General features: G+C 42.3%; 1 protein-coding gene across 2 annotated transcripts in view; it reads left to right on the top strand.

Annotated features, from left to right (window-relative positions):
* The window catches only part of nectin3a (nectin cell adhesion molecule 3a), a 34,132-nt gene extending 23,834 nt beyond the window's left edge, over positions 1–10,298 (top strand). For both annotated transcript variants that reach the window (XM_073480194.1, XM_073480193.1), the window contains exons 4-6: positions 1,615–1,732; positions 3,441–3,592; positions 5,731–10,298. In XM_073480194.1, the coding sequence (XP_073336295.1) occupies positions 1,615–1,732; positions 3,441–3,592; positions 5,731–6,386 (926 nt within the window). In that variant the 3' untranslated portion in view covers positions 6,387–10,298. The remainder of the gene's footprint in view (positions 1–1,614; positions 1,733–3,440; positions 3,593–5,730) is intronic.
* Positions 10,299–14,775: the final 4,477 nt, after the last annotated feature.

The following is a 14,775-nucleotide window of genomic DNA, read 5'->3' as shown; positions in this document are numbered from 1 at the left end:
AAAAATGCTGAAATGGGTCACCGCATATACTTGGGCACCGTTTAATCTACCTGGGCGGCCCGCCCAAGTAAAGTCTGTGTGGGAAACTCTGCTGACTGCCCAAAAACACAACATTGATGAGGAACATGGACACTTTAGTTTACTTTGAGTCACATATGCTGTCCTGATGCAGTAAATACTCACTAGCTCACAAAATCCGCAGTCCCCGACCAATTCACTATGTACTCCTGTTTCAGCATGTTTACTAAAAACTGAAACAACAAAAATATAGAATATCTGCAGCCCTAAGTTCCACCTCTAAATGTTAAAATTTAGTCTGAATGGCATCATCCTCTGTAACAAATTGCTTCTGATGATGTTGCTCACCACCTTGGATTGAGTTTAATCATATGGCTGCTCAGTTAAATGTGTAAGGTTATGCTGTGTATTGAAATTCTATTTATTATCATTAAACGTTTTAATTTAATTTTAAATGTCCTCTTTTGTGAGTCGGAAACAGAGAAAAAACGTTTTTCTTCCTGAAATCACCGAGTTGAATAATCATGATCATTACATATGAGAAGTAATGATTATTGTAGCTCTAATTGTGCAGCCCTAACAGGTACAGCATATCTTATCGATATTATCCCATGATGATAGCTTGATTTATGGTCACTACCTTTCCTTTTGCGCCCGTAAAGAGGCCATTTAATAGTTATTTTAATGTTATAATCATTGATGCGTACTTCCTTGGCGATCAGTACGGAGGGTTGGTCTGTGTTTGGACTGTGTGAGTGCAGGCTAATGAAGGTATTTTATGAAATATTGATCAGGCCTCCGCAGCAACACAAGTAGCAGGGGGGCTGCTGGGGGGCAGCGGATGGAGATGCAGAAAAACCAAGGTTAATACAGGAAGAAAGAGCCTTTCCAGCTCAATAAATCATGTCAAATGCCGAGGCAAGGGATTTTAAGTGCAAAAGAAGCACAATTTCAACGTCGAGCTGCGTGAAAAGGGTCAGTGGACACGGTGAGCCGGGGCATCTTCCTGCGTGTTGTAATGAGTTCCTCATTTGTCCTCCAGAGAAATCAAAATAAAAAATTGGATATCTAAGGCAGTGTTTGCCATGTTTTATTACAGTGGCATGTGCCGGGCTTCATTTAGGCATCCTCCTGCCTTCCGTTGTGTTTTTTTTCTTTGTCACGGTGAGGCAGTGGAGTTTATTATTAGCTGCACTACATCTACTGTCTGACTGAGTCTGTCATTTTCTAACTTTCCACCAACCCAGGGTCATTTGTTTGTTCTCTTGGCTCGTTCACCAGCAGATGCTGTACCCTGCTACAGTCCTGCACAGCCTTTGTTTTTGTCAGCGCTCGCTACTGTGCTTATAATGCAAGCTTTGTTCCTTCTGGAAAAGCTCATTTGTCACCAGGTTGCTGGGATCACAGTGACTGATTATTGAGTCCTTGACTTTCACCTTTTGAAATAAAAATAAAATACACTTTGGTTAGAACAACCAACCTTATGTTGTAAGTTGTAAAGAATAACATAGCCTTGATATAAATATGTATTCTATTTCTTTTGTCTTTGTAAATAATTTAAAACATCGTAACCTTTTTGTTTTATTTTGTTTACAGTTGCACCAATGGTATCGATAACAGGAAATGACAAAAATTGGCATGTGGGTCAAGAGAATGTGAAGTTCGTCTGTGGTGCCAAAGCAAACCCGCCTGCCCATCACTTCACATGGATCAGGTCAGTATCAGCAAAAGCTGCCAAAAGTCTGTCTGATTTTTGAGAAGATCTGATCTCTGGGACAACCGTTTTGTTAGATTTTCATCCTGTAGGTGTAGCAAGACAGTTACTGAATGGCACTCTGGTGACTTTGAGAGTAAGCTTCAACCACTGTAACTGAATGCTGAAACAAACAAGGACGTTTCTCTAATGGTGGTTTAATGCTTGCTCCTAAAAACCTCACTTCTCATCGGAAATAGATGATCACACATTTTCCATGGTTTCGGTAGATTATCGTGTTCCTCTAAGGGTCGGGTTATGCTCGAAAATAACTGGTTCTGATCATGCGGATGGCAAAAGATTTCAGCCACACTTGAAGATGGAGTGAAAAGTCACAGATGGACGAGACGCAATAATCATTTAAATATATATAGAGATATGAAAAAGTGACAGAAATACTTATCACAAAAGAGCATTTCAGTGAGATGTTCAAACCCTGAAGTGAGTGTGAATGTCGGATTGTCGATTTAAGAAAGTTTCCAAAACCATTTAACCATTTGACAGACAGATTTTATGAAACATGATGGTGTCTTCAGGTGTTTCTTGGCCGCCATATTGTTCGTTATTCCTTATATTGTCAGACATTAAGGCTTGTTGGAGAACAACATATCCTTGAGGCAAAACTAAACCTGGTACTCTTCACTGTTTCACCAAATCTTTATGCAGTGAAACAACTCTCCTTGAGCATGTCATTCAGAAGTGCCCCTTGGACTTTAACTACTGCTGCTTCTACCTGCTATATCCTTTGCAGACCTCGGTAGTGTCGGAGTGCGGTCAGTTGTGAAAAGGTGCATTCAGGAGGTTCTTTTCAACTCATAAACCTTGGGAAAACTTTTGATGTTCATATTCAGGTTGTCAGCAGCTAATGTTAAGCTGCGTAACATCATCTGCACCTCTGAAAAAGCCATTGTAGAATGTAAATAATGAAAGTCAGGCTTAAACTCCACTGTTGGTTCCTTTTTATCCTAGACAAGTCAATAGTTTATGTGTTCAAGTTGGTTTAACACTGTTATTTTACACTTACGTGGCTACAACACATTTTGACTATCTAATGTTATAGCAAATACTATACAACGGACCAGCTGCTGTTTGGTCCATCCAAAACTGGCTTTTAACAAACTTATATTAAGCAGCGAAGTGAAGAAGCGTCAGTCTATAAATTACCTCCAGCATAACTTTTGAGCCCGGACACTGGAGCTGTCGAATGCCCTGCTGCACCCATCGGGACTCCCTGCTATAAATAAAAGATTCCAAATGGTTCATGCATCAGAATAACACCGGCCCATTGGCAGCTCTTTGTCATCATCTTGCTTTGAAAACAAGAAATATGGTCTCATTTGAGCTGACAGAACCAGTAAAGTCTAGACAGCCAAGCTCTTTATTTTCTTTTTTTTTTTGGCTTTCTTTTTTTGCCCTGACACTGAAACCTTGTGTTCAAGTTGAAAGCTTTTCCCCTCGATTGATGGAAGCGCAGTCATCTTAAATTATCGCAGTCATGTGATATTTTAATAGTTGCAACAGGCCTACAGTGGCGTTGTTGGAAGTCATGAGGAGCTTTCTCAATTATACTTGTGTCTCTGAAACATAATATGAGTAATAACAATGTATGAATTTTAAGGTCTATGTTTGATGCACTGTGAGATTTATGTAATGTTTCATTTTTGCACAGGTTGGATGGATTGATGCCTGAGGGTGTTGAGATCTCAAACAATAGCTTTGCTTTTACCCGCCCGTTGGAGCGCAATGACTCTGGAGTATACCGCTGTGAAGTGATAAACGACATCGGTCTCCGCACTCAAGATGTGAACCTCTGGGTACAAGGTACGTTTGACTTTTACACTCAGTTTCTTAAAGTGCCAGTGGATGCTTTTTTAACCATCTACTAACTTAAATAAATAAACTTTAACATCTGAGGTTAAAAGAGGAATCTGTTGACTTCCATGGTGCCTTTCTGATGTAAGATTACCCTCTCAGTACGATCAGCCCTCGGTTCAACACTTCTAGCCGAGCTAAGCCTCCGTATAAATGTCCCAGCCCAGATCCACTTTCACACATTCCTGGCAACAGAGGAGCACGGAGCGCGGATAAAGAGTATCAGTACCAAACATTTCCACTGTTGTGGTTTTGGCAACATTAGATTTCTCAGATAAGGAAGAGGGTGTTTACCCCTGCTGGTTCAGCAAAGTATGCCCCCATGTAACCTTTTTCTTTGTTTTGTTTAAGGTCAGATTTCACAGCGGGGCATAATGAATTGTGTTCACAGATTTGCTGTACACAGAAGTATGTGTGTGTACTCTCTACTCTCTTTGCTATTCTTCTCCGAAAGCTGTTCTGAATGAAAAGTGATCAGTTTATTTAGTTCAACTCAACACTTCACAGATTAAAACTAATATCCAGAGAGGGGACTTCCTTGCCTCATTTAAAGGGGTTTCCCTGCATTTGGATTAGTTGATTCATTGACATAAATCCTGGTCAGAAAACTCGCAGGAAACCAAACGACTCCCGTCTGCTCCCTCTGTCTGTCCATGGGTTAGGAGTTCATTATTGTAAGGTCAGGGCGTGGATCCTGAGAACTCTGCATCCCTTTTTATTTTCACTTCTCCTCTGCTCCTTTTAATCCTTTTCCAAACAAAGCAACTGCTGCTTTTGGACACGTACTCGGCTAACACACACAACCCTTTTCGTTTCTCACTGTCGAGAGGGAAAAGCTGGAGGAGCCCCAAAAAGGGCTGTCAGACTCCATCTGTGTACAGGCCTGGTTTGGAGTCCTGCTCCAAACGAAAGCACAGCTGACATCCTGTCCAGGACTGACTAGCACTGAGCAATTATCTTGCTTCTCTTGTCAAATATTAAGAGTTGGGCATGCGGCCTCTCACTTCCCTCCCCTGTGGAGATAGTCAGGTTGAGCTCAGCTATATATCCCCCCCTCCCCCCTCCAAGGCTGCTTGGTGTGGCTGTTTCATATTCCCAGTTGTCTGTGCAGCCTTGTGGTTTTTGGCTGCTCGTCACTCAGATGATCAGATACATGGTTGCAGATGCTCACAACCTACATGAGGTTAAAATGTCACGCTGCAGGGTGGGATTGATGACTGACGAATGAGACGATTGCCAGTGTATCAGTTCACTGACCTTGATCTGTCTCCATTATCCTCACTCATGCTTTTACTTTAGCCCTGATCCTTCAGGCTCACACACAGTGCATAATTGCAGGTAATTAGATTCTTACTTAAATTGTGGAAATCATTATGGCTCTATGGGGAATTTGGTTTTGATAACTAGCGCCTCAAAACCTCCCGGAGATGCAGACCTCTATTAGTGCGAGTCATATTGCTTTGTAGTCAGGCCTTTGATGTGCCGGCGCAGCGATTGACTAGTGGTATCAGGCTGCTCTTAGCCCCCGAGGCTGGAGGTCAAAATGGAGACACTTCTCCTGACCTTGAGCTCCACACGGCCCTTTTCTGTCCGACTCTGGCAGCTATCAGAAACGCCGGCCACCAGAGGACAAATCAGATGCAGGAACCTCACATCGATCACACAGCACTTCATCTTCTCACATGACTTCCCCACAGCAGGGTTTCGAAAGAACGGGGTGGAGAGCCAATCACGCTCACTCAGATGCTCATGAGTGCATGTCCTCTGTCCTCTGATTCCTCTCTGTCTTTCTCTCACGCACGCACACAATGACATTTAGCACTTAACCTCACTCTGCCCCTTTCATTTCCCCCTTTATGCTCTACAGCACGGCTTTCAACAAATTCTTTAGTCTCAGGAGAGGCATGTCTGTGCTCCAACACTGCTCAGTGTTGTTATAAATTAATCTAAAAACCAGTCACACTTGCTTCGTCAGTTGTTACAGAACATAAAGTGCGGTCTTTCTCCCCTTTATTTTTATGACTCCTCACTCCATATGCCGTCCTTCCTCTCTGTTTAAATCTTTTCATCACATGTTCACTCTGCAGATCCTCCCCCCACCACGGCGGCCCCCAGCACCACTGCATCCCTCCTGCACGACACCGCCGGAACCGGTACTGCCGTGGACCAGCAGAAATCCCCGTTCAGCTCGCCGACGCTGGCCTCCTTACCTGACAGCAGCCTGGGTACTATAGTCGGTGGGGCTGTAGGTGGAGTCTTATTCCTGATTCTCCTGCTGATCCTTGGTGGGGCCTGCTTCATGCGACAGCGCCGCACCTTCAGAGGAGACTATTACACCAAACAGTACCTGGGACCCTCCGACATGCAGAAGGAGTCTCAGCTGGACGTGCTGCAGCCGCACGAGCTGCAGGAGGTCTACGGGGACAAGACGAGCAAAGGCAGCCAGGATCTGAAACCCAAAGTGGGGGGAGACATCATTTACCCCGACTACACCCCTGAACGAAAGGATAGGGATGACTGGGCCGACAGGGGGGATGGCCACAGGGTCCTCAAGGATGGAAACTACTACCCAGATCACTACAACACCCAAAACATGCACCCCTGTGGGCCTCCTGTGCACAGCCCCGTGGTGAACAACGGCTCCCCCTACCTCCCGGAGGACTGTTATGACAATGGTACAGACAGCGACTATGTGTCCCACATGGACGGATCTGTGATCTCACGCAGAGAGTGGTATGTTTGAGGAAAGGAGCGAAGAAAATAACGGACAAATGACTGGCTGAGAATAATTTAACAAGTGACAGATATAAATATCATTAAAGGTCGTGTCATGTCAGTTACTCAGCTCAGTCTCACAGTGAGCTCTTTGAACAATACTGCTCTGCCTTGATTGTAACCACTTAACCTTAAGGACGTGGATGTGGATTGTATTACAGTTTTTGTAGCATTTCAAGGAGCTACAACTAAGCTGGAACGCCTCGATGATATTATCTTTGTAGGCTTAAGAGGCACACAGTGGAGTTTCAACTGATGTGAATGAGGTTTTGTATTGTGCTTGTTTGTGTTTGCACCTGTCTTTAACGCAGGTCACAGGTCAGGTGTTCGGACCCTTGTTAGTGAAGTATTTATACCCCTGACTGACTGAGCTCTGCTCCCATAGAACCTCACAGCTTCTGTGGCATTTTGAAACTGGTCTATCAATTGCTTGCAGCGTTTTCATACACATGAAATGTTTATCATGGCTGCAATCAGTATTTACAGCTAATTGTATTGCATGATTTTTTTTAAAAGCAAATTGTATCATCACGTTAAAGGGAACGTTAGTCAGACACATGGTTCAAAGGGAGATTACACAGGCATTATACTGAGGGAAAAGCAAACTGACACTCGTACAAAAAAAACTGCCCCTTGTTAAACTTCTGGTAAAGTTCTTCAGTGGCTTTTGCAAACTTTGAGTATCTTCTGTAAATTATTCATGAAATAGAAAGCCTGTCACCTGACAGCGAAGATGACAACAGAGTAAAAGAGGTCACTCCCTGTGGAAGTGCTCTTACTTTCAGCTTCAGTTCAGCTTATTTATTTTACAGATAACTCTGATCCTACAGCTGTTATCCTTCAGATTACAATCATAACTGATTTGGCGACACCCGTGGTTTCTGTAGTAACAGCAAGTTTGGTTTGAAAACTACAAACTTGAACAGCTTTGTCAGAAATATAAGAGGAGCAAGTGGTGCATCAGTTTACAGTGCAGCCAAGTATAGTGACTAATTAAGTAGTCAGTCGATAATAATTGCATGTAAATGGCGTGAGAAGTTTTTCAAACAGCAGCGGGTCAAACTGAAGTTACCTTTCTGAGGAGTTGGAGGTGTGCAGCCTGTCACCTGCAGCTCCGTCTTGTTTCATTACTTGCTTTTGAAATTTAAAAATGATCCAGTGACATTTAGAGCGGCGACAATTAATGAATTAGCTGATTGGAAGTCAATTGCCAGCTATTTTTGGTAATAAATTATTTGTTTCTGTCATTTTTTAAGCAAAATTGTCAAACATTTTCTGGTTTCAGCTTCTTAAATGCAAAGATTCGTTGCTTTTCTTTGTCATTTATGATAATAAATGAAGAGTCTTTGGGCAAGGGTGTTGCGATATACCAGTATTGACGACAGCCATGATATTAAAAAATAAAACAAAACAAATACTTTCCTGTGGGGGCTTCACAATAAAAGTCACCCAGCGGCAGTAGCAAACGTTCGGTTAGCAGATGCAGCTCTGACACAGTGTGAAAGAATGTAAACAGTAAACAGTGAAGCTGATATCAAGATAAAATCGTGCTGGACGGAAGTCATGCATCATTTCCTCTGAATCCCTTGTGTTGAGGAAGGCAGTCTGATTCGTGGCAGACTCCCTCACTGCCAATAGAAACTAGAAAGATATATAGATAATTACTCATCGTGAATAAGTTAAAGGGCTATGACCATGTATAGTATCAGGATAGTATTAAGGATTATAACTGTACCAAACACACTATAATCATTATTGAGATGTGTTAATACACTCACTCCTCGCAGTGAAAAGCACAACTCTGTTATTACAGTTGTCAGTACACATCAAAGGAAGCCAACGAGGCCTCGGCCCTCTGCACTTATCCATGATAACAGGCTGCATCTCTGTCTTTTCCATTTACCCTCCTCTGTATCCAATGATTTCTGCCTGCGCGACTAACACCAATTGGTCATTATAGTTTTTATTTTAAACGCGGAATCAAAGCATCGTGTTATAAATACCAGATGTGACTATCACAGCTGTCATCGTCTGACGTTATGTGGCTCCATTAACCACCAACAGTTTCACTGCTCCTGCTCGAGACTCCTCAGCTGTGATTCATGACGATAAATAAGCAAAATGGTTGTTGAAAACGAGGTCGGAGAGCTCAGAAAAAGTGGCAGTAATAAAGCGATCCCTCAGCTTCAGTTTGTTTGAAGTACGATTGGGCGAATACCTCACAGAAGAGTTGGAAACACTGAGCGGCTGACATCACTACTGATCACAGAACAGGCTATAATGTTGGGGTTTGGCTCCTCGGCAGCTCCTCTGAGGATACACAGCGATTATGGAAAACTAGAAATTTAATCCATGAGTGAAAAAAAAAAAAACATCTAGGTTGGAGCTGTCTCTGTAACGGCTCCCCAAGGGATATATATTTTTCCTACAAACAACAAACCCAGCGACTTAAAGAAGAAACAAAAGAGTTGACATCACCAGTGATCTCATCTCTCACTGCTTGATTTGACCTTACACTTTTCCACTTAGTGCTCCCCCCTTTTTTTTTTTTATTTCCTCAGGAATGATACATGGATCAAAGTGGCCTCACATGAAAGGGAAAACAAACCCTTTCTGGAAAGATCCCCGTTTAGTCAATCAGGGTATTTGTTGCTCGAAGACGGAACCATATATGTGTGTTACAGTCGGATCAGGACGGGGGGGGGGGGGTTGGCTGTAGTTTGCGGTCTGCGCTTTCTTATTGGGGTTTTATAGATTGTGGTTGCAGTTTCTCCCTTTTTTTATTTTTGTTAACCCTTCTCCACCCTCACTTTCCCATGCCAGGGCTTTGGTCGAAGGTTTAGAGAGTCTGAGAATAAACTACTTTAATCTCGCTCTCACTCTCATCGTCGCACGCACGCACCCAGCCGCCACACATCTGCCACTGCGGCCCACATCCAAAGAGCAGTCCTCACCTCAAACCGTGAGCTTTTCAATTAACTTCTCCGTTTTTTTTTCTCATCGCCCTTGGCAACCAAAGTGCTCCAACTCGATGATTTATTGCGCATCCGCGTCTGCATGCACACATCTGATTCATTGGCGTCTACTTGTTACTTACTTGGTAAAACTGCTGTCTCCGCTCTGTTTTTTTTCCCTGCTTCATCTCTAAAGCAAAATGGACTGAAGTGATGATGAAATGGTCGCCCATTTAACTGGTTGCATGTAAATTAAGTTATTCGCTACCTACTACGCTCATTATTTCTCATCACTAATGTTTATACACTTGTACATAATGCTATAGGTTAGCATAGGATTAGCTGTTTGATTCATATGTTCGTGTACAGTTTGTTCTGGACTCCCCTACTGAACAGTCGGTGCCTTAGATGGGCTGAGTAATGCACAGAAACTTTGAAAAATGACAATTACTGAAAAATATAAAGGATACTCAAGAGGAGGACTGACTGGTCCATTAACATGTCTTCCATCCTGATATTTAAGACTTTGCTGTTATCAAAATGTCAGAATAGACAAAAGGTTGATTGTCATGCCTTATACACTTTGAGCGGACACGTGTAACAAGTTGGTTACTGAGAAAATTAATAAGTAAAGTTTCACTGGGAATTTAGGCAAGCCAGATTCATAGAAAATATTATTGTCCTGTAAATATGCTGGCTGTTTTTTTATTATTATTGAGAAAAAAAAATCTTATTTTTTTGTATGAGGTCTGTAATTTTCACAGAGTATTAGTTCTTCTTTGAGGAGCTCATGATAACCTAGAGGGCGATGCTGTTTTCACTGCATTTTGTATTTGTTCTGGAGAGTTTCTGACCAATTATTTTGTATGTTGTTCTTTGAATGATTGATGTCTCGCAGGAATCAGAGATGAAAGTGCGGTAGATTGTGTTTTGTTCCTTTGTTTGCAATAAAAGACCATCATTATTGCACTCAAACGTGTCCTGGGATTCTGCTTTCAGAGAGGAGGATTTTTTATTTTGCTTTATTACGTTTTTTAACTCGCATCAGCATTTTTAGGGGAATACTGTGTTAATATGATATGTAGATTGCACGTATCCATCTAGAGCTGTACAGAGAGACGCAGGGGAGGACAAAATTACAAAAGACAATTTACTAAACAGTGCAGTACCCCTGCAGGAACAAACCGTAGCTATTTGATGAATGTCAAGATTTTTAGTTAGCCGTTCCCGGTCGTAGGTGTTTAATTTTTAAGTCTTCCTCAAATCTGCTCAGGAAAGGCTGCGTGACTCAATCAAAAACTGCAGGACGGCGACTAGATTGATCTCGTGGTGAGATTGTTTTGTCATCTGCTGTTTCCAAGGTCAACAGCAAACTTTCAGTCCCCGCTTTTAATCTACAACTTGGACGAGTTCTCCTTCAGAGGTGCTCGGAAGAGAAATTCAACAACAATTCACAAAAAAAACTGAGCAAACTGAGGAAGATTGTGTTAAAAAAAAAAAAAAAAAACGAAAACTCCACAACCTGAGGTGAGATAAATTCTTACTTCTGCTTCCATTTGCAACAAACCGACGCAAAGTTCAAGGTGATTTATTTGCAAACTTGTTTATTTCTGTTGTCATTTTCAACCATAACTACAACGTTTAAAGGTTTTACAGTAAAAGCCCTTTTTTTCTATTTTATATCATTTTAATTGGAATATCTTTGGGTTTGGGGCTGTTGTACAGACCAAATAAGTGTGACGGCCTCCTGCCGGTGTGTGTTTTCCCTTTGTTTGTTCTGTTGCTGTCTGCTGTCTTGCAGGTGCCTGGTGTGTGAGGTTAGTTAAGGTAACTGGGAACACCTGGACAGTCTCCCACAGCCTTTAAGATCCAGCAGTCACAAATCTCGCACTCTCTCTCTCTCTCATCATCCCTCTGGCACCATGATCCTGTTAGTTGGCTTCAGCCTGGTTAGTAGTTTCAGTTTAACACTCGACAGCACTCTGCATCCATCACATTCACTCCCTCATTGGCTGACACTCTGATAACACACCTCATATCTTTGGTATGTATTTTGAGTTTGTGTCCATTAATTAATTAATATATTTGGAGAACTTTCCGTTTAAAAACGCGTCTCCAGTCTTTTGTCATGGCTCATGAGCCGGGTCATGACATAAGTAAACTAAATGCGTCACAATGGGACCTGGAAACTTTCTTTCTTTATATTTATAGACTACATGTGGGGCTGGGCAATTTATCATTTTATATCATTATCGTGGATGAGAATATGTATCATCTTTTTGGATATATTTATATCCTAATGTGTCATGAATGTTGTCTTTTCCTGGTTTTAAATGCTGCATTACAGTGTGGCGATGTAATTTTCTGAACTTACCAGACACCAATAGATACCATCCTTACCATATTGTCGCAATATCGATATTGGTGTATTTGGTCACAGATATTGTTATATTCGTTTCTGTTGCCCAGTCCTTGCATTTATGCTACCCATACGCCAGATAGATAAAAAGAGAGAAAAGACTGAGAGTGCTTTTTCTTCCCATGTGAGGTGAAGGTGCTTCTGTCTCTGAGGCCAGTGGCCATCAGTCTCTGTCACCTTCAGCCTCTTCCACTGTCCACACCTGTGATCGTAACTAACTGACCCATTTCACACAACTCTCCATCCTGTCTAACTCAGCACCCTCTTCATCACCGGTTCACAGACTGAAGCGAGTGGGTTGTTGTTTTTTTTTTCTTTGTCACACCTGCGTGGACTTGGCCGGTCGCTGACCACCCACAACTCCCTCCCGTCAGCCCTCAGAGAGTAAGATGTGTCTCCTTAAATATTGTGTGAACTTATCACACTGAAATTATGCCCTCAAAACATTTACAAAGGAATTTACAATGGCGTCCCTAATCCGAGCCCTCCCACTTTAAGTGCCTGTGTTTAATCCCCAGTGTTAACCTGGCTTTGGAGGTGACGCGCACACTATCAATACGTGTTGTTTAGCAAAGTGACAATCGTCCCCTCTGGTCCAGATTAAAAGCAGGCGGAGAAACCAGATACTTAATCCTCTGTGGCATGTTGGACACAAATCTCCCTTCTTGGACGTCACTTTCATCACTTCAGTGTCGACGTCGCCTCAGCCCAAAAGCACTCACTCTATTATCACGGTGTTGCCTGACTGGGATAACCTCGGCCTAATCCATCACTGCTACCATCTGCATGTTTGTGCAGGCGGTGTGGGTAAATAACGCCGTGCTGGTGGGCTTGGGTTACCTCTCCTTTTCACTTCTTTAGTTTTTGGCAGATGGCTGTGAGGGGCATTTTTTCGCACTTAATGAATCCGTCAGCAAATGTGTTTAGTTTTGTTACCCCGTAAAACAGCAGAGGGTCCATTCTTGAAACATTCTTTCAGACCCCACCCAAAGAAGTTAAACTGGAGAGGGGTTTTAATATCAAACTTTAACCTTTAAAAACTATTCTCGTAAAAATGCCTGTGTTCCTCTTCTTGCATGTGTTGTTTTTTTCTGTTGCCTTTCATGATTTATTAATTCAGACCGAAGAAAACAGAGGTGGCCACTTCTGTTTTGTTCTCCGACCCTCCTCCTACTCCTCTGCAAAAACACTGATTGTTAGCTAATGAACACGAACGCAGCACCGGGGAGCTCACATCAAAGGCCACAGCTGACTGAGCTGAACAGACAAATTGTTTGAGCCCATGGGTTTGGAAATAATGAAATGCTGCAGAGGGTGGGAGAGTGCGGAGCAGTTACAACAAAAATGTTGTCACATGGCCTGCGGTCTCACCGGCCCTCGTCTCGGTGTGAAGCGTGTGAGGCTTCAGGGCAGCAGCCACCTGTGGCTGAGACAGGGGTGACGAGCACTGGGAAAAAAATACAAGTCTGTCAGTCATAAGCAGTTAGTGTTGTCCCTTTATATGAGAGAATAGTGATTTAATTTTATGAGTTTGAAAGTTCTCCATTAGCAGCTCTTCTTGGTCCTTCAACCCTCCCAAGCAGATATAGGTTGACATCTTTGTAGCTGTGCTTTCATCTTACTGTCAAGCAAAGTTGAAGCGAAGTTCTGAAATGTTGTAAAAACAACCTATTCGGAAAAAGTGTTCAATCTCCCATTAAACACATTTACTCTGAAGCAACCTTGAGCGTTTGGTGAAATTGAGGAGGTGTTTTTGAATTTGCACTTTTCATCAACCTTTTCTGATGCAATACTTTAAAATGCGCATGACAATACATTAATGGGAACACGGCTGTTGAATTATAGCTGCCATAATTAATATTTTATCTTACAAATGGATCAAATAGTGCATAAACTACGCATAATGTTAAAGGAGCTGCTCGTATAGTACAGCTCATAGTCATCATAGTGACAAATCTACAGAGGATTTTCACTTCATAACCAGATATTTCCCTCAGGAGTTGGTAGAGACCAAACACGGAGCTAAAAGGAGAGGTAATATTGGAGCTGATAATGGTGCTCCACGTCTGCTAGACCTCTTAATAAGCAACTTTTTGCTATTAAGTTCAACATTACCAACTTAAAAGGTGATGATATGTCAGTGTTGCTTGTTTCTACTGACACAAGGGGCCGGAAAACTTCAGTTAATGCAGGTTCAAGGATTCAGATCCTTAAGAGAAAACAAAACAAGATGACAAATGGGCCAACTCAGCAGAGAAAGTCTTTGGTTTTTCTGTTTTTGTTTTTCAATGCTTAATTTGCTATATTTATTTATATTTTTCTCCAAAGGCCACCCTAAACAAATGAGTAGACACAGTCATTCACTTTCACAAACACAGAAAGTTCAAACAATACAAGTAAAAATAATAGACAAATAAACCTTAACAAACATGTAGAATAAGTCTGGAAAAACCTTGCGGCCTCTGGTCTGTGTGTCTGCAGACTGCTACTGTTTCAGTCTGCCTTTGTGATTCACAAGCCACAAGTGTAGGTTTCACTGTGATGTGCAATAGAGCTCTCGAATGATGCAGTATTTCATCAGCATGGCTTGACTCTCACTTAACATCTACGACCAAAATGAAGAACCAGCTCTCATCTCTATCGTGATATATTTACAAAACACGTATCACCTTGAAGCAGTAAGCTTCGACTCGTCTGCAGTATGGATGTGTACTTCCGACAAAGCCGAGAGGTTTGGCACCGTGACAAAACCCCCTTTGTGCAGCGACTCCTCTGAGACCGAGAGCAAAGACAATGAGTGTTTTCATCGATGAGCCACATTGTTACTCTAGACTTCACTGAGGCCCATTCACAGATCAGATCCTATGTGCTGCAGCTCCGGCTCGCTCTGCCGCCACCGTGGAACAGCTCGCTGCTCTGAAGCGCTTTCTCTCTGCTGACTCAGAGAGTTTTCCAGAGACAGTTTAAGGAAAAGCACTGAGAGA

Source organism: Pagrus major, chromosome 2 (assembly GCF_040436345.1).
Source record: "Pagrus major chromosome 2, Pma_NU_1.0".
Taxonomy (NCBI): Eukaryota; Metazoa; Chordata; class Actinopteri; order Spariformes; family Sparidae; genus Pagrus; species Pagrus major.
This window is presented reverse-complemented; position numbering and strand designations above follow the sequence as displayed.